This window comes from Thunnus maccoyii, chromosome 21 (genome assembly GCF_910596095.1).
Source record: "Thunnus maccoyii chromosome 21, fThuMac1.1, whole genome shotgun sequence".
NCBI lineage: Eukaryota > Metazoa > Chordata > Actinopteri > Scombriformes > Scombridae > Thunnus > Thunnus maccoyii.
The window spans coordinates 9,035,680-9,055,013 of NC_056553.1; the positions used below are offsets into that span (position 1 = coordinate 9,035,680).

The 19,334-nt window shown below is 39.5% G+C and overlaps 1 protein-coding gene across 2 annotated transcripts in view; it reads right to left on the reverse strand.

The window, feature by feature from the left end:
* Positions 1-19,334, reverse strand: part of nrbp2b (nuclear receptor binding protein 2b) — a 39,659-nt gene that overhangs the window by 8,802 nt on the left and 11,523 nt on the right. For both annotated transcript variants that reach the window (XM_042399807.1, XM_042399806.1), the window contains exon 2: positions 278-400. In XM_042399807.1, the coding sequence (XP_042255741.1) occupies positions 278-400 (123 nt within the window). The remainder of the gene's footprint in view (positions 1-277; positions 401-19,334) is intronic.

Below are 19,334 nucleotides of genomic sequence, written 5' to 3' on the forward strand. Positions count from 1 at the left end.
GGATAACAGGCCTGCAGTTGTCAGTGAAATATGCTCTATGGAGATACTGTGATTTATCTTAAGCCTACAATATGAACAATTTGTAAAATACTGTGAAAAATAAGACTTTATACTGTATATGTGCCTAGAAGATACATATGTCATTAAAAGACCCTGTTCCTGTACAAGTATTTTGTGTGTCTACCCAAATTACCAAACTCTTCCCACTCCCAAACCACAGATTAGTTGAATAACCGTTAATACAACCTGTATCTAAAGGTAAAAGGTACCACAATACCTCCTGTGCTTTGAAGACCTTCTTGTCAGAGAAGAGCACTTCGTTCCAAACCACCTCCACGCCCTCCTCTGTGTCCATGGCCAGAGATGCACTTTCCACACCTGGGACATTACCTTGGCTCACCTGCAGAGGGCAGACAGATACAGATATTGGATTTAGCATCATGCTAGCACTAGCACTTTCATACATTTCATACTATAAAGGCAACTTTAAACCTGCATGAACAGATTTTTCACCACTTTGAGGCAGCAGAAAGAAGCAACATACACTTATCACCTTGTGTAGTTGATAATGTTAACTTGTTAGCAAACAGTTTATCAAGCAAACATGGAACAACATTAGCATTCATGTGGAGTTAATTCACTACTCCTTTAGCTTTGTTTTGGTCTCCACCAACTCCTGAGAGAAAATATCTGTCTCTTCAAAAGCTAAATGCTCCACTATGGTGAGCAGTAAAGAGAGGTGGGAGGATGAGTAGCAGCTTGTGTAAAGAAGGAAGAAGTGGATTAGCAGGAAACAGAGAGGGAGAAGTGAGGGGATTGTGGACGAGGGATTTAGAGAGATGAGACGTGGGTCACAAGACGGAGGAGGTGGGAACGGGCTCCAAAAAGAAATGCAAAGAATAGTTAGCAGAGTGGAGTGAAGAGGCAGCGGCCCGGTCTATAATCTGGCAGACGCAGACACCCTTGGGGGATCCATCACTGCATGAGACAGCGCTTATGCAACAGCGGCAAAGAGCTAAAGACTGCTCATCGCAGGATATTGCTGCATATTGTGAAGCCGCAGCGGTGGTGCAGTTATTAAGGAGACTGGATTTGGGTTCGAGGTCCAGTCTTAATAAGAGCTAATCATGATGCAAGAGCTTTAATTCCTTCTAATCCCACATCTCGCCAAATTAATGGAGAATTGTTTCTACTTAGAAATCCAGTGACGTCATTTTCAGAGGCCGCCTCAGGTATTCCAGGATTTCCATGTTCTGTTTTAATGACCAGTATTTTTCCTGCTCTGCATCTGACCCCATTTTCTGACCTAATTGAGATTTCCTCCCAAGGATCAATAAAGTATTAACACTACAGTTATAGACAACATGGCATCATTGATCTCAGTATTGATGCACCAGACTGAAAGCTTTTACACGGTCAAACCTTTCTTGAAGGTTTTACTTCCATGCAAAACCCTTCAGAGTGCTGCAATGAATACTACAAATATTCATATTCATACCAGCCTGCACTCTTCTAGGAATGCTTTGAAAACTTAACTCTTTTTTTCACTCAGTTCAGTTATTCTTGGTTGTTTTTATCAATCTTTTATTGAGTCTTCTGATGTTTTCTTTTACTTGCAGGTTCTACAGCCTGTCGGTGACAGACAGAAACAGCCTGAACCACATTCTTAAGATATGATCAAATGAAAGTGGTGTCAAGCAGAAGGATCTGAGTGTTTTTGTGACCATCAAATCTAGGAGACATCTTAGCAACTGAATTCTCACTGCTGCTTTAAGGACGTTGCTATGCTCTACCTGCTTATAAAAGTAAAGGCTGTTCTTTAACCCTTCTTTATCTGTCTTATGAATTATTCATTTTTTATGGATTTTGTACATTTATCTATTAATGTATCTATTATTAATGCCACATATAGTTTTTAAGCTTATTCCCTTTGATTGTTTTAGCTTTGTAATAACCATTGTCTTTATTGTGGGTAGGGCTGGAACTAAAGATTATTTTCATTATCAATTAATCTGCAGATTATTTTCTTCAATAAAATGTTAGAAAACAGTAAAAAATGGCCGTTAGAACTTCTTAGGGCTCATGGTGGTGTCCTCAAATGTCTTGTTTTGTCCGATCAATAGTCTAAAATTCAAAGATATTCAATTTTACTGTCGTGTATGACACATAAAAGCTTCAAATCCTCACATTTGAAAAGAAAACTGACCTCGGTGGCGAGCTGCTTTATACAGTTGTCCTTGCAAGAATGAATAAAGTCGCAGTGAATTAAATTGAGCTGAACTGAATAAGATCCAGCTCACAGATAATGTTTCAATTCATCCCAGAGATTCTGATAAGGTTGAGGTCAGACAAGTTCTTCCACACAAAACTGGGAAAAAAACATTTCTTTTAAGTCTTTGTGCACGAATACACTGTCACTTCAGAACAGGAAAGGTCCATCCCCAAACTAACACCACAAAGCTGGAATCACAATATTGTCTGAAACCTTCAAGAAGTTCACCTTTTTAGAACTGTTTTAATGTAAAACTAATGTCCTGTGCCACCTTGTGATTTTAGTGTGTTTTTTAGTTACATAGGGTTCTTTTTACTTGTTGTGAGTATCTTGAAAAGTATTATTATTATTATTATTAATTTAATTCATATCTAACAGATAATGGATCTGCATTAACCAGTTGCAAAGTTCTGCAACATATTGCTTGTTGAAACCTGCATTCAAACGACTTCCTGTTGTTGAATTTAATTACATGTACTCCTCCATGTTAACCCTGCTCTACCCTGAGGCCTTTTCTCATCATCTCTGTAGGAAGACACATGTAAACTAGTTAAAGTTTGAGACATTTAGAGAATAAGCAAGCACACCTGACACTCCTCTATCATCATCATCATCTCTGTGGTCTTAAAATGTCAGCTAGGCGTCTCTGATGAACAACTGTGAGCCTGACGACAGGGCTGAATGACTATTATTTAAGCTTGTCTCTACGCCCAAATGACTGCTTATTAAAGCTAAATGCTAGCCATTGATATATTCTACAGAGCTCCACTTGTACCACGCTTCATGACATCATCTTTGACTCGGCGATGAATGGAGTCAAAACGGCTTTCAGTATGCGGCTCAACAGGAGGAGGTTTGTTAAACGAACCAAAACGAGCAGAAGACAAACAGCAATCAGAGCGACCAAGAAAACAGCTATAAATATTCTTATTTTATATTCGGACTTTCTAAACACCACATATTTCTTGGTGTTCATGAAATAAACCAGAGAAAGAAATGTTTCTCGGCCGCTGTGGTTGGTTTCTTGCTTGACCTACAGTACCCTGTCTGGAGGGTAGGAGGGGTTTCCTTTACAGACAAAGTGAACAGTGCAGGAGACCTGACATATAATCTCGCTGCTCCCACTCTATGCGAGATGATAATCTGATTACTTGTATTACAAAGCTGGAACACAATGCTCCGACTCGCTGTCAGCAGAGGGAATTCCTTTGCTTCGATAGCTGTCAAGAAGGAATCATGTCAAGTTTCTCTGCGGCCTCAGGGTTCGGCTGTTGTTTACTTTCTCCAGATGTTGAGAAACACTCGGTCCCCTGTCCCAGCGTCCCCGTCCCAGGGGTATAGCGGGGTCTGATGCTTGGTCATGGTAGCGTGAGACTGGTAAACAAGCACTCTGGATTCTGGGCTCCAATTGGCTGTGGGAAGGGAGGTGGATTTAGGGATTGTGTGTTCATGTCAGAACAACACCAACTTCTATTCTGATGTTTGCTAAATCTTCATCTGAGCCGGGTAAAACTGGATCTGTCACATGAACCTCTCCATTATCCCACCACACAAGTTATTCCTGTGCATCTCATTTTACACTGGCGTCTTCACACTCTGTCGGATCCTGCCAGATTCTTATTAATAAGCACAGCAGATTACCCACAATCCACTGGGATGCCATGGGTAAAAGATAAATGTCACACTTAGGGACATATGTAAGTTCAGAGTCGGTCATTTTAGCTGCTAGCAGCCCGACTCCTGAGATGATCGGCCGGTTAACGTCCATCGTCATCCCGGGGAGAACATGATCAGATGAGCTGATCTGCGCAGCTCTTTGGTGATTTACCGCCGGCTCTAATGTCTCCGTAGCGTTTTGCTGTATGATATGATTCCTTTTGGAAGATAAATGTTGGTTTCACAGATGAAATCTAACAATTGCAGCCTCTGGGGCTCTATAAATGTATTAAAAAGGAACAGATCAGTCTAAATTAAATTTCGTTTTATTTTACTAAGCTACATAACAGTTAAGATTTTATCATAGCTACATTACAGACTGAATAACATAATTTACTGCATCTGTCTGTCAATGAGGTTATTTTTTTGTGTTACAGGAGCTTTATAGCTGAGATTATTTTGTCACAGTACAGTCGGGTAGGTGTGTCGAAGCTGAGCTGCTGCTGTCAGCAAGTAAGCTGCCGTTCCAAATGCAGAATGATCGTACCGCGTCCTCCTGTCCTCAGAAGTTCGTGTCCTGAGTTGAACTTGCCATGTCTGAACTAGCAAATACGCAAGTTTGAACTTGGTGTACTTGGTATTGAGAAAGGCCCTCTGTCAAATTTGTTTCAGTCAAAGCCTGGCGCACTTCCTGTATCTGTCGTTTCAAATTGAAAGCCCTCTAGCGTTTCATACATGATCCAGCCATATATTAGGTTTTGACCTAGTCTTGTTTATTTGAGATATTACAATAGACAGTTCACAGGAAATGAGAAGAGCAAGAAAGAGAGATGGGGAATGATATGCAACAAAGGACACCAGCTGGATCTGTTTTAAGTACAGAAGAGCAAAATGTGCAGATGTTTCAGTTAGGCCATCTTCTTTTTATTGTTTATCTATATTAGTTTCTGCTAATGTGGTTGCTTGTCTTTCTGGGGTCAATAGATACACTGAGATAACACGTGACAAAACTATAGACTTTAAAAGACACAGAGACAAATTCACATGAGGAAAATGAAGAAAAAATAAGAGAAAAGAAAACAAATTAGTAAAAAAGACTGAACTTATATTAAGTGTTACATATAATACAATAGAAACGGAAAAAAATTGAATTAAAAGAGCATTTGGATGTACTTATATCTTCAAGCTTGTATTTCATATACAGTAAAGTACACTCAGCTGTACCTTCATGAAGGTTAAAATGTCCAGAAACCGTTTTAGAAAGGTGTTGATTTAACTTTGTGGTCATTTTGGAGGCTGTGGTTTGTGGTGCTGTTGAACTGTTTTGCATTATACTTAGAGGTGTTTCTAATATTATGTCCACCCTATTTATATCAATGAGGGCACACTTGCAACTGGCTGTTTATGCTGTATATTGTTAACGGACACGCCATGCTTTCTGTGCAGTGCTGAATTGGCTTTTCTATAAGCACACAAGGAGAGCAAATCTTCGCCGGCTGGTCCATCTGCAGTGGCAGTTTTATAGCCGGGTTTCAGAGTGGGATCTATTTTACATGTGGCACAAGGCCAGCGAATTATCTCAAAATGAGAAAAGGTGCCTGATGAGTCAGCCAGAGGGAGAAAGGACAGCGGGAGGATTAGCAGAGAGGTAGAGGAGAACTGAACTACAGTACCGCAGCTCTTTCAGTGCGATTCTCCCTGCGGAGGCATCTTAAATGAAAGAGTGCCTTTGTCTGAGACCGTGTGTGGGTCCAAGTCTGATAGCGACAAAGAGCTTTGTCTCCTACACGTCGGTATCTCGCCTCTACCGGGCCTCTTCCTACACCTCATACCTCCACAATGAGCTGATACGCCGCACCACATAAATATTTAAGAAGTAGGTCTGGTACAGAAACAGCTACACCCAATTAATCTGCATTACGCTGTACTCGATGCTCCCTAGGTTGGTGTACTGTATGTAAATGAGAGCAGGCTTCTTTCTCTGTCGCTTTGTGCTTTCTCTCTCGGAGATTTCACAGACATCAAAGAGGAGCAGCATCAAAGAGTTGGATCAAAATGTTGTGGAAAATGCGAGAGGAGACGTAGAGAAAATCATTTCTAACTCTGAAATGTGGATGTGCGAGTGAGGAGAACAGATGCACCCTTTTCAATTTAGACACAACTGCATACTGCTGTTACTGAAAAAGTAATGTGTTCTGAATAAAGATACTTGTGAATACCAAAAATATGATAATGAGAATTCTGAATTTAATTAATTAAATGTTTGGATACATTTTCTCATTGAAGTGAATGGGAAGGTGTGTCTAAACGTTTGACTGGTACGGTTGGTGGTCTTATGTCTTATAAATAAATAAAATACCATAAAAATGTTGTAGAATCTTTATGCAATCTTGAAATTTTCATTTCTTGAGCTTTGTAGGCCACCCTTTTTTTCCTGCAAAGCCAACAAAGTCAGAAGTTGTAACAGTGACATATATTATGTGGTTTTGGGTTATTTGACACTTTGCATTTTAGATGAAGTAGCAGCTCAATGACAATTTACACCTTAATGAGTAATAATTATATTTAATAATTATAATTTTAAAATAAAACATAATCAGCACTGATTGGCTCAAACTTTGAAATGTGACAATTTGCCTGCTTTACTTCATATCACATCATGATGAATTGAATACTTTGAGTTTAAGTGCATGTTGGCCAGAAAAAACAAGCAATTTAAACACTTTTTTTTTTTTAATATTAATCAACAATGAAAATATGTTTTGTTTGATTCGAGAGCTGCAACGATTAGTCAATGGACAGAAAATCAATTACCAACTATTTTGGTAATCGACTCATTTTGAGTCATTTTTCAAGACAAAACGTTAGAATTGTCTGCCTCCAGCTTCTTAAATGTGAATATTTACTGGTTTTCTGGATGAAACAGATTTTTCAAGATTTATAACCATGTGAGCACAAGCATTGGCAAGGAAGGGGTCAAAGTCATTGACAATGTGAATTTAATCTCTATCTGCTGATGAAGACCATGAGATATTGTTGGAAGCACTGATAAAAACTAGTAAGTGGACGAATGTCTCCGATGTTAAAGTTGCAGTGTGTAGAATTCAGTGGCATCTAGCGGAACAGACTTGGCAGAAATTAAATATAATATTCATGAGTATGTTTTAATTAGTGAATAATCACCTGAAAATAAGAATCGTTGTGTTTTTATTACCTCAGAATGAGCCCTTTATATCTACATAGTGAGTGGGTCCTCTCCTTCGGAGGCTGCCATGTTGCACCACCATGTTTCTACAGTAGCCCAGAACGGACAAACCTGACACTGGCTCTAGAGAGGGCCTTTTGCGTTTCTTGTAAGTTTCACGGCCACTGTAGGTTCTTCTTCACACTTGGAGGGGGAGGGAAGGCATATTCAGTCGGTTGTAATCTGCAACGTCACCACTAGGTGCCACTAAATCCTCCACACTGGTCCTTTATAGTCTTGCGATACCAGACAATCGCAGATCTCAGCCTACTGAAGTCTGAGGATTTCTAAATGCATGGTAGTTGTTTGAACAGCGGCGAGAATGGCCACTAATAAACCTACACCCCTTACATTCTTTCAAAGACAAGCCTTACCTGCAACGTCACCCCTCAAATACAAAGGGCCGCCTTAAAGACTTTGGATTGGTTCTGCAATACAGCGTTTTTTTTTTTAACTCTCTAATTGTTTCTGCCAGGTTTTAACCACGAAACCTGGGAGCTCGTCTTCAGTCTCTCTAAAAAAGATTTTAAAAAAAACATTTTGCTGCAATATGAACTAATGATTTGAACTTTTATCTTGTCTCATTGACATACTGTATCTTTACCAGCCGTCCTTTATCATCTACAAACCACTGATTCTTTACACCATCGCGCTACTCAGCAAACTACAAAGCGAACCAGACTTGACAAGCCGATTCTCACTATCCTTCTGTCCCGTCAGTATCAGGGCCTTGAGCCACTGACCGTCTGCTGACCTTCACCAGCCACACGAACAGCTGCACAGTCTGCCTACACGGCTCGCTCTCTGTCGCCCCAGGGTGTCACATGTGCAGCACACAATCAGGTCAATGTCTCAGATGGTGTGCGGTGTGTCCGCTCAGCGTGAAGAATAACGTGATGGCACCGGCCGTGACAGGAAATGTGCGACTCAACCTTCTCTGTTCCCCTTTAAGTGACAGTATATCTTAATGTGAGTGATAAATAACCAGAGAAAGCCATGCATTTCTCAGATTAACGTCCTTTATATCTCACATTATCTAAATTAAACGACCTGCTCTGCCGCCGGGATCTTGACTTTCCAAAGTATGAAAAGGTTCGACCTCTTTCAAAGCATCAACAAGGTCGCACGTGGCTCACGAGCAGATATTAGACAGATCAGCCCTCATCATGTCTCACTTGTTCATTTTCTCATGGAACAGTTTAAGCTTCCCACAAAGAGGAATGCAGGAGAGCAAGGCGGGTTAGCAGCGAGGAACAGATGGATACAGAGAGGCAAAACAAACAGCAACAGGACACAACATAGTCTAAACATGGTGAAAGCAGGGAAAGTTGTTGAGCCTCTTTCATAAGGTTCTGCTGATAATTCAAAAGCAGGAGAGAATAGTTTTATTTCTTACTGTCGTACCGAAAATGAGGCCCAGCTTTTAATAAAAAAAAAGCTTGTATTCCAGCTAAAAAGAAACTCTTCAACAAAGAGGAGCCAGCCTTGATCGAGTCCACAACCCGCCTGTGTTTTTTTTTTTACGTAACTGGAAACATGATGAACATTGTGAGGCCTTCACAAAAGATTAGAAAATGTTTGGTTGCTGCAGATGTTGTGTCTTTCAAATTCAGCATTCGGTTTTGTGCTTGCAGTCGAGAGGTAATCATCTGTAGCGTGCTTTAGTCTGCACCAGGGCTTCAAGATTACACTAGCCTTACTGTCCTCCTTCCCATTGTCAATGTGACAAAGCTGCAAATTTATAAGGCCAGCGAGAGAGTGATGCCAAAGCCACAACTGCATTCAAGAAGTCGGGAGCTGCCCTGAGCGGGACGTGATAAGCATGGGAAGTGTTGAACAGCCTCATTATATAAAGCTTTTACCAGTTATTCTCTCATGTTATGTTAAGGATGGAGGGGTGGTACAGGTGTGAACACATATGTATAAGTGTTATGTATTACACACATGTGTCTGCTGATGTGTGAAGAAGTTTCACACTAATTTACACTTTGAGTCCGACAGTCCAAAACATTTTATAAGCTTTGAATCCTCTTTAGGTTTAGTTTTCAATCATTTTAAGCAGCAAAAGTCTTGAGTAACTTACTATTTAATGGATAAAACATCATTCAAATACTTACAACCAAGCTGGGAATCAGTGGAAATATTTCAATACTGGTGCCAGTATGAGCCCTTTGGTTTGTACCAGTATTAAAACTGGCTCACTTTTTTCAATACTTTAGTTTGAGGAATACAGACCTCTTATTTACAAAGAGTCACTCCAATTCAAAAGGCATGAATTCATTTAAAAATTGCTTTTAAAAGAAATTAGGCTATTTCCTTGAACCACATCAAAGTGAAAATATATCGTCTTTCTTCTTCTATGTGCCAATGAGATACCTCAGTTTCAGTATCAACACTAAAACAGTAACTTTTTCAACATCTTGGTTTAATTAGACCTGTTTATTTACAAAATCCCTTTTTTTATTAACAAAATGTGCCAAACTTCTCAATCCATCTGTGTTTAATCTTCCCTGTTGCATTAGAAACATACATTTTCCTGATTCCTAGTTTAGATCATAGTTTAGAGGGCAACTTTTGACACTGAGTTTTTCCAGACATACAAACACATTTGCCATTTAAGCATAACTCTGATGAATCTGTGCACTCCCATAAATCTGCTCTGAACTCTGAACAAAACCTCTTTCCATGCAAACCAGTCAGTGAGCTGAAACACACACACACACACATTTCAATCAATCAAACATTCCTGTGTTCAAGTGGACAGAAAATGCACAAGGTCAAGGCACTAAGAGCCCGTTTTATCTGCATACCTACACTGTGTGTTTACTCCTTTTCCCGCTCAACCTCTTAAGACAGATGAGATAAGAGCCCTTTGACTGACATTCACTACATCTATGTGCTTAATGGAGCACAGACAAGATTCATTTCCAAGCTGAGACTAAAATGATGTTTACAAAACAGAAATCCAATATCTGACCACAAGCATTTACCTTGTTTTTATCATTCATGGGTGAAATGTGTAACTCTCCGTCTCATAATCTATTATGACGAATATGAGTAGTAGGTGTTATCTGATAAGTATGTGGACCAACATCTGGGCTTGCAGGCACATGAGAATAGTAAATAGGAAATCCCTATAGTGGAGAAACAACACCTTCACCGTATCACACCGCAGAAACCACCTGGTTCTATGTGTGTGAGGTTAAAACTGATTAATCTAGCGAGATAAATCCTATCTGACTCTGTTATCTCCTCAGCATTTTCTGTTCTGGCTTTTCTCACCTCAAATAATCACTGGCGGTTACCTGCAGCCGTAATTAATCATTTATCTGATCGTTCTGTCTTTCTGATGAGAGTTGTGCTGATTTTACAGAGCAAATGTAAAAGAGAGGGGAGGGCACGAAACAAAGGTCGACTGAGTCGAACTCGCAATGTCACAATCACAACTGATGCACCACAACTCAATAAAGTATCATTTTTATGCTGGCGCTGTTGTTTTTGCACATTTATAACCTTTTTTTTTTTTTTTTAAAGTTATTGATTTTTCCTCCCTGTGCACGCATCATGAAACATTTAAAATTCACATGGAGAAAAGAAAAAAAAAAGTGTGTTACTCTTTTCCTATTGGAGCTATGATTTGCATTACCATGTGCTGGAAATATACTATTTTGTCAACTCTTTCACACTGGTGGATTAAGCTCTAGAATAAATTATAACCTGATAAGACATTTCATAATATCAAAGATTAACCCCAAGAATAAAGCATGAGAGAGTTTTAGAGGCTGTTACAGCTATTTGAGAGTTCCAATATTCATTTCTTAACATCAACATAAACCTCTGTACCTGATGAAGTGAGGAGTTTGGGTCGGAAATGTACTTTAAAGGAAGCATTTTAAAGTTGCATGTTTACTTATTAGCAGACATATACGCTGATACTAATATATCTTTGATAAGCTAATATGAGGAAATGGTATTGGTTTCCTGTTTGAATTTTGATGCAGGAACTATTTTAAGAGGAAGACATTTGAATCTTGATAAATATGGACCTTATAATAATACAGTTTTGTGTATATGTGTATAAGTTTATAATAGATTGTTTTTGTGTGTACTCATCTATGGGTTCCCTTTCTGAGACCCTTCTCATTGCAATTTGTGCTCAGTTTAAATGACAGACAGGATATGTAATAGTTGTGTATGTGGGATGATATGTCCATAATAGAAAATACAAAACTTGAAAAATACAATCTAGTGAGTTAATGATCCTTATTTCACATAGTATTATTTGAATTGTGTCAAATACTCATGCATCACTTCACATTAATCCTTCCAATAATCCAGGCGTTATTTGACAAAACACTCATCTGTTTTAACAAAATTAAAATTTCTGCCTGAATAAAACATTCAATTACTTATTGGGATGAATATTTATAATCCTGTGGAGAGGCCTGCCTTCCTCTCTCCAGGGGAGTCCAAGGTTAAAAGGTTGAACTGTTGTGTGCGTCATTTTTAATAAAGCAAACAGCCCTCAGATCAAAAGGGGGTCCTGTCTCATTAAGACTCCTATAGAGCAACACAGTCTGCCGTCCCCCATCTAAAATTTGTTTGTGCACGGATGAAGAGCTGCATATAATACTTCATGTGCTTCCAAAAGTATCTTATTCTGCTTTCTTGTCACTCATTTAAATGATTATGTCGGCTCTAATCACCTATTGTTTACAGGAAACAGTGTGATCAATCGATCTGATATGCTGGAACAGTCTCTCACATTGCACATCACCAGTCCTGCAGGAGCAGCATGCAGATTCACTAAAATGCTGGAAAATTCCTTCACGTTGCAGCTAATAGCCTGATTTACTCATTTTACAGCCTCTGCTGAGCTACAGATTCATGCGGAGTCATAATTGGAGAAAATCATCAATGCTTCTTCTCTTCTCTCCCTCCTCTGAGGGACTGATTGATGGTACAGCAGCTTATTGAATAACACTGACAGATTTTTCAACAATCCCACCTCTCTGCCACTGCAACCAGGTAAAACTTCTTTTCCTCCCTAACTGACGTCCCTCCCATCGTCCTTTTTGAACAGCAGGATGCTCTTTTTAAATGCTGGACCCGTCTCAATGTCCAGACTTACAGACTTTGACTCAAGTCCATGACGGCTCTGAGTTTTCCCACAGTGCTCGACGGCTCCCGAACAGACATTTTGAGCCCTTCATGCATATTTTCCAGAAGTCAGTGGTAACTAAGTGCATTTAATCAAGTACTGCACTTTTGAGGTACTTGTACTGCCTCTACTTGACTAAAGTTTCCATGTTGTGTAACTTTATACTTCAACTCCACAACATTTCAGAGGTAAATACTGTACTTCATACTCCACTATATTAATGACAGCTATTGTATATAAAACATATGATGAACTTATAAAATATATATTCCTTCTTCATGTACTTTTGCTTTACAAATACTGCTGAAATTCAAGACTTTTGAGCATTTTTACTTTATAGTATCTACTATAACTATATCCCTACTATTACTTAAATAAAGGATCTGAATACTTCCTGAAGACTTTGTTGGGGGAATTTAGAGCTTACTAATGTTCCAAATGGGGATCACAGGGGAAGTCTAAAATTATCAAAACCTTTTTTAAGGTACGCTTGTAAGCTCTGGGGATGTCAATGTCTGTCTGTGGGTCAGCTGGTCCGTCACTTTGGTCCAGACTGGAAAATCTAAATAATGCCAATGTTGGATCGATCACCATGAAATCTGGCACACATATTCATGTCCCCCTCAGGGTGACTTGTAATAACTTTGAGGATTTCCTGACTTTTCATGTAACGCCATCATCAGGTCAAAATACCTGCAAATAAAATCTGAACTAAGATTGTGAACATGGTAAACATGATACCTGCTACATGTTAACATGGCAGCAGATTCAAAGTCTTGTTTTTTTATAAAAGCCTGAGTTATGTTGATATGTTTTCATCTAGAGCTGCAATGATTAATTGATTAGTCAACAGAATTAATTGGCAACTTGTTTAGGTCCTTTTGTAAGCAAAAATGCCAAATTTGATGGTTTTAGGTTCTCAAATTTGAGAATTTGCTGCTTTTCCTTGTCCATTAATTACATAAAATTGAATATATTTGGGTTTTGTTGATGTCAACGTGGACTCCAGGAAATTATGATGGACATTTTTCACAGTTTTAATGTTTTATAGACCAAAACAATTCATTGCTTCATTGAGAAAAATATGAATCGATTATGAAAACATAAGTTGCAGCCATATTTTCATCTGTTCAAACAACATTACTAAAGACAATATATTCAGACTCTGTTACACAACATATGAAACTTGCACTTCCACAAAGTGCTGTTTCATTCCACGTTGACGTTTTTGGAGCCCTGGCAGCTCCTCGCACTCAGGCACTTGATGACATCACTTTAAAAGTCTGTGAGCATTCAGTGTTCGGGCCAAGGCTTGACATTTGGTCTGGGCTGCTGTCTCACTGAGGCTTCAAAATCCAAACTGGGCCTCCATTTCCATTACGATCACTTTCACTTATAAGAAACTGACTCAGTCACACATCCGCAATTTTGGCAGCGGAGGACTTTCGGAGAGAGAGGAGAAGGTTTACAAAACAAGGATGGAGTGTTTTGCAATTGGGCCCTTTTTTTAGTGCAGTTCCTTGAATACAAACAGCAGTTCTGACTCGGCTGCTAAAAGAAGTGTGATTGTGTTTGCCTCGACCTGAAACTGGCTCCCCGCCCCGTTTCTTTAAAAACATCTACAATTGACTGTGTTCTTGGAAAAGCTAACCGGGTCTGGCAGAGTCCGTCTGAGTAATAAACTTCTCCATAAAGCGGTATAATTTCTGCCCACTGGATTACCCAATTCATGCTAGTAAATCCACACACACTGCTTGCTTCATTACTACTACAAACACAGCGGATGTGTGTGTTATGCGAGCTCCACCGACCGCACCTCCGGCAGAGGTTACTGCAGTACAGCTTTCAGGCAAGCAAAAGAGGTGACTCAGGGTAAAAGCTCAAAACACTTGGCAAACAGCGTAAAGGCTTATTGAGTATTTGCCACAGTAGCCAGCGAGTAACAGTTAAAAGCTTCACCCCCCCCCCCCCCCCCCCACCTATTGCTGAAGGCAGGAGCAAGAAAACATCATAGTCAAGCAGGAGAAAACAATTAAAGAGGGGTGTAAGAATGCAGTTAAGCAGAAGTTTTGTCTCTCTCACAGCTATTGTTGTGTTTATAGGCTTCAATTAGTCAAGTGGCTTGTTAAGAAGGACCCATGAGGAAAAACAGAGAGGAACGCTAAAGGAAAGTAGATATTAATACGATGACGGAGTAGAAAAGAGTTGTGTTTAACCATGTGGCGTTTATCTTGCAGGGGGGATTAAAGCTGGGAAGCGAGAGTCAACCTGAGCTGGCTCTTCAGCACGTGTTCAAACAAAAGCCTGTTGGCAGACATGCACGGAGACAGCAAGCTGCTTTTCTTTTTTGGTGCCCATTAACGGTTGTGTAACGTTACAGACAGAGCTCAATAGGAGTGTCTGTGAAAGCACCACGTGGGGGGGGGGGGGGTTGGTCTGTCTACATATCAAACCCCCGCCTACCTGTCCACATTGTTTCTGCATGAGACATCAAGTGTGTGTTGAGTGTGTTGTTGTCACCAAGGCTGTAGACAGGATTTTAAAAATACCAGGAAGAAGGAAAAGTTTGTATATTTTTCTATTTGTTTCCCTTCTGGCTTTATGTTCCAGAGTTTCTGAACATAATGATCTAAAAGCTGTTTGTTGTCTGAGAGGTTTCTGCTCTCCACCAGGGATTAAACTGCATACTCAAAAATGACAGAAGTAGTTGGGTGAAGGATAAAAGAAAGAGAGACGATCCAGACTTTTCCAACTCCACACATCTGGTGAATCGCTGTATAAGGTCGACATGATTGTCAGTTTCACAAGGTTTCCAGAAATTTTCAGGCACAGTCCCTCCAACATGCACTTAGTTTGAATAACACTGTCCAGTTAAAGGATTAGTTCACAATTTTTCAAGTTTGTCTTGAAACAGCAGTCAGGAGCCCAAATGAACAGTGATACATGTTTTTCTTGTTGTAATCATTCCTCCTGTTCATACTGACCATTAACAGATCCCCTCATAATACACTTATAATGTAAATAATGGCGGCTAAAATCAAGTTTATCTGAATCTAATATGAAGCTTCAGCCATCCAAATCAGTCGAATCCAGTAGACATCTTTCAACGTTACTGTTTTTTTAGTGTTCCTCTTTTTTTAAAGTTCCTCTTTTTGTTACTGTACTTCCACTGCAGCTCAATAGGGAAACAGAAAGAGGGAATTTGATGTTAAAAAAAACTGTAAATGTGTCAGATATCCACTTGATATGACTAGCTCAGTCTGTTGACGCCTCATATAAGCTTTAGATAAACTTTTAAATGCATTTTTTTACAAAAAGGCTGTGTGGACACACTGTGGATTTTGGCCTCCATCACTTATACTGAAAGCACATTTGAAGGGGATCTTTTAATAGCCAGTATGAACAGGAGGAATGATTACAGCGAGGAAAACCTCTTTCAGTGTTTATATGGACACCTGACTGTTGTTATAAGACAGACTTGAGAAATTGTGGCCTCTGGATCGCTCCCCTCACCTTACAATTTCTTCAAATAGGTTCCCTGGTTGGAAAAACAACTGCACCGATAAGAGCTTTGACTGTGGGACTAAAATGTCATCTTCCTGTGTCAGACACACATACTGAATGGCAACAGATGAAAAGCAACAAGCGCGCAATCAACGAAGTTGTACAGGTTGTTGTATGCCCACTTACAAATATAACAACTCTTAATTCTGCATATTTCTTCCATCAACGTGATAAAAAATGAAGTTAACTGCTCCTAGCAACCACAGCTCCCGTGTCGACTGAAAATGATGTTGACAGGACAGATATTGCACATCACCCCCTTCCTTCAGATAGAAAACCGATGACATAGACACAATGTCTGACTAAACGATGACGGGATGTCATTCTTCATCTTTCTGCGCTTAAAAATAGTCAAATTTAGTTGACCATGCTTGCAAAATATGGCATCTGTCTTTCAAAACTGCATTTCAGGTTCCCATACTCCCAGAAAAACAGACAGAGGACATGACCTCTGTGTGTCTTCAGTGGCAGCTAAAGCCCCAGATAATCACTGTGCAGCTCAGGTGTTTTGGGGCTTTCTATTCACCGGCTCCATCTTTAATTCATCAGGCATCTTCCTGATTGACGGCTGCTGGGACGTACTTCTAATTCTATTCTGTGGCTCCTGCATGAGAGTAACCTGCTTTACTTTCAGCCTCCCGAACTGCATAAACAACACAACAAATTCAAATTCTCAATGCAAATCGGGTTGTGTCTGCCAAAACAGAGACAACGAAGCATAAGTTGGATGTTATTTCAGCTGAAGAGGAGAAGAGCTTTAGGTAAATGATGAGGCCTCATGCAAAGACACTGGACTTCATAAAAATCAGGACTTCATGTCTGCTCATATTTGATGTGAATATTTTTACACAGGACTGTGTTTCCACGCTGCATCTTCCTTTCAATAAAATCATAGTGAAATTGTTTGCATTCATTGACAGATTTACACCTGAGCTGTGAGGGCAGCACTTTGTTTTGAAATAAGTGTCAAAGTTACTGCGAATTTCCCGCATGCATCTTCTCATTGCTTCACTGGTTTAGTACAGGGAGGCTATGAGCCGTAGAATAAAGATAGAAATAGAGATCATATCATACAATGCAATGACTTTTGGCGGGATGTTTTCACATGTGAGATAATACATGTTTTTCAGCCTTAAGCAAGTCTGAACAGCCCTGAAATAAAATGCATAGTTTAACTTTTATGCAAACTCCTATAACAAAATAAGGTCCAACACATTTAAACAAAAAATATTAATGTTTCTCCACGAGATTTATGGTTGCTATTTCCCTTTTATGTGCATATTTGACACACACACACAAAGATATCCATATTTGGTTTCAAAGGTCAAGATACGAGCCGTCGAAGTTGAAGTGCCGAGGAATGAATCTACACTTTGAAACCTGCAGACACAGAGAGTTTTCATATCAGCTGGTCAACAAAGTAAAGAAAGCTCCCTTTGAAGCAGTGGAAGCATGTGTATATGAAGCTTCAAGTAGTATCCCTACTTTATTGGTTGTTAAAACAGAGAGGTCTTTGCAGGGATAGTCATGTTTATAAAGGCTTAGCACAACCTGTTCTCACCTTCCTGCAGAGGTTGGAGTGCTCAGTAGGGTTTGTGCAACGTTTTAGGGCTGATGTTCTTTGATCAAAGTGTCGACCCGCGCATATAAACACCGCAACAGCTGTTGTTGGGACGGGGAGGACCTTGCCCTTCGCCTTGAAGCAGGGGGAGGGTGACACACTCACATTCAACAGCAACAGCTAGCTGACCATAACTGTACCTTTAATGACTTTACAGCCTCTTCGCTTTGTGCAACAATCCTTTTAAATCAGCAGACTGTGTGGGAATCAGTCGGCACTCAGAGCAGACGGCGGAAGGCTAAAATAAAATATTTAAAGGCTTCACATTACGACAAATGACAGGAACTAGAGTGGGCTTAGAGACTATTATTATAACTTAGAATATGAGTGAATCAGAGTCATATGACTAGATTCACAACACAGGAAAATTCCACCCTTGGATAAATTCCCACTGTTATGCATCATGTGTCATTCAAGAGCTGATGTATATATTTATATGCATTATTATATATACGAAGCCACTGCACTTCCCTTTGAGATTTCTCCCGATAATCTGGTGAATATGTATATGTCCATGGGTTGAAATCATAGACTGTACATAAATATATATATACATATATATTTATGATTATGTACTGTTTTTGGTCCCTTTCTTATGTAGTGGTGAAGGCAGGGAACCCTGTTTAAGTGAAGCGAAGGCGGCATATGAGGTGGCAGGTGTGATAATTAATATCTACCAGTTGATAGTCACACAGCAGCATGTAGTGGAGATACTGTGGTCAACACTATTTTCATCTTTTCACATATTTTAAGGCTGAAAGCACAAACATTAAGAAAACACGCTCCAAATCAAGAAATACCACAAATACATAAATACATACAAAAATGGAAAATGCTACAAAACCAATTGGTACAGCTGTAGTGCTCCAGGATGGTATGGGGGATAAGAAGCAACATGTTAAACCAGTTCAAACTGGCACTGCGCTGGTGGGGTTAATGAAAGGACAGCATTGGTTTGAGGAAGGCGGAGGTGGTGGTGGGATCTTTCATAAAGCAAAGCGAAAAGTAAGAGTGACAGATGACGGACGGGTATACAAAATAAAGGCAGAACAGTTATTGTTATATGACTCCATGTGTTAAATAGTTTCTCCAGCTATTTAGTATCAAGCCTCCATAGAGTTAAGAAACAGATTTTTAAAAAAAAAGAGTGGTCAAAATTCAACAACATAAGATGAGATATTCTAAATTTAAGTCCTTGGTATCAGTAAAGCTCCAAAAACCACTGAATCCTACACTTCCCACAATGCAACTCACTTTCATTACACTCTCACTGTCTTTTACAATGTCTTTCACTATGACTGCTACTTCCACTATGCCTTCTGTTTGTATTTTATACTATTAACTTTGTGTTATTAATTTTTAGCCTCAGACCTCAAGCCAAAATAACCCTGATGACATCACACAGGTTTTTTTTTTTTAGGCTTGCGTAACTTCTCCAGTATCACAGAGGACTCTATTCACAGTAGTTGTCACCATGACTAGTAAATTTAATGTGCGAAATCAGGGAAATTGCTCTCAACCTAGTTATTGTCATCCTTCTGATATAATAATAGATAATAATAATAATTAAAGAAAGCTGGTTAAAAAGCCAAATTTCTGCTCGACAAACCAGATTTCGAAGGCATATTTACACCTTTCATTCAACCTACATCAATGCCTTTTTATTCTTAATCCCTGCTGTGGTTTAGTTGTTGCGTCATGGACTTTTGAACTCACTTCACCATTAATGATTTTAACACACTGTTGAATCTTTGCGCACAATGGCAAGTGTAGACAGATGCTTTTTAACACTGAAGGGCTGAAAACCGAAACCTGA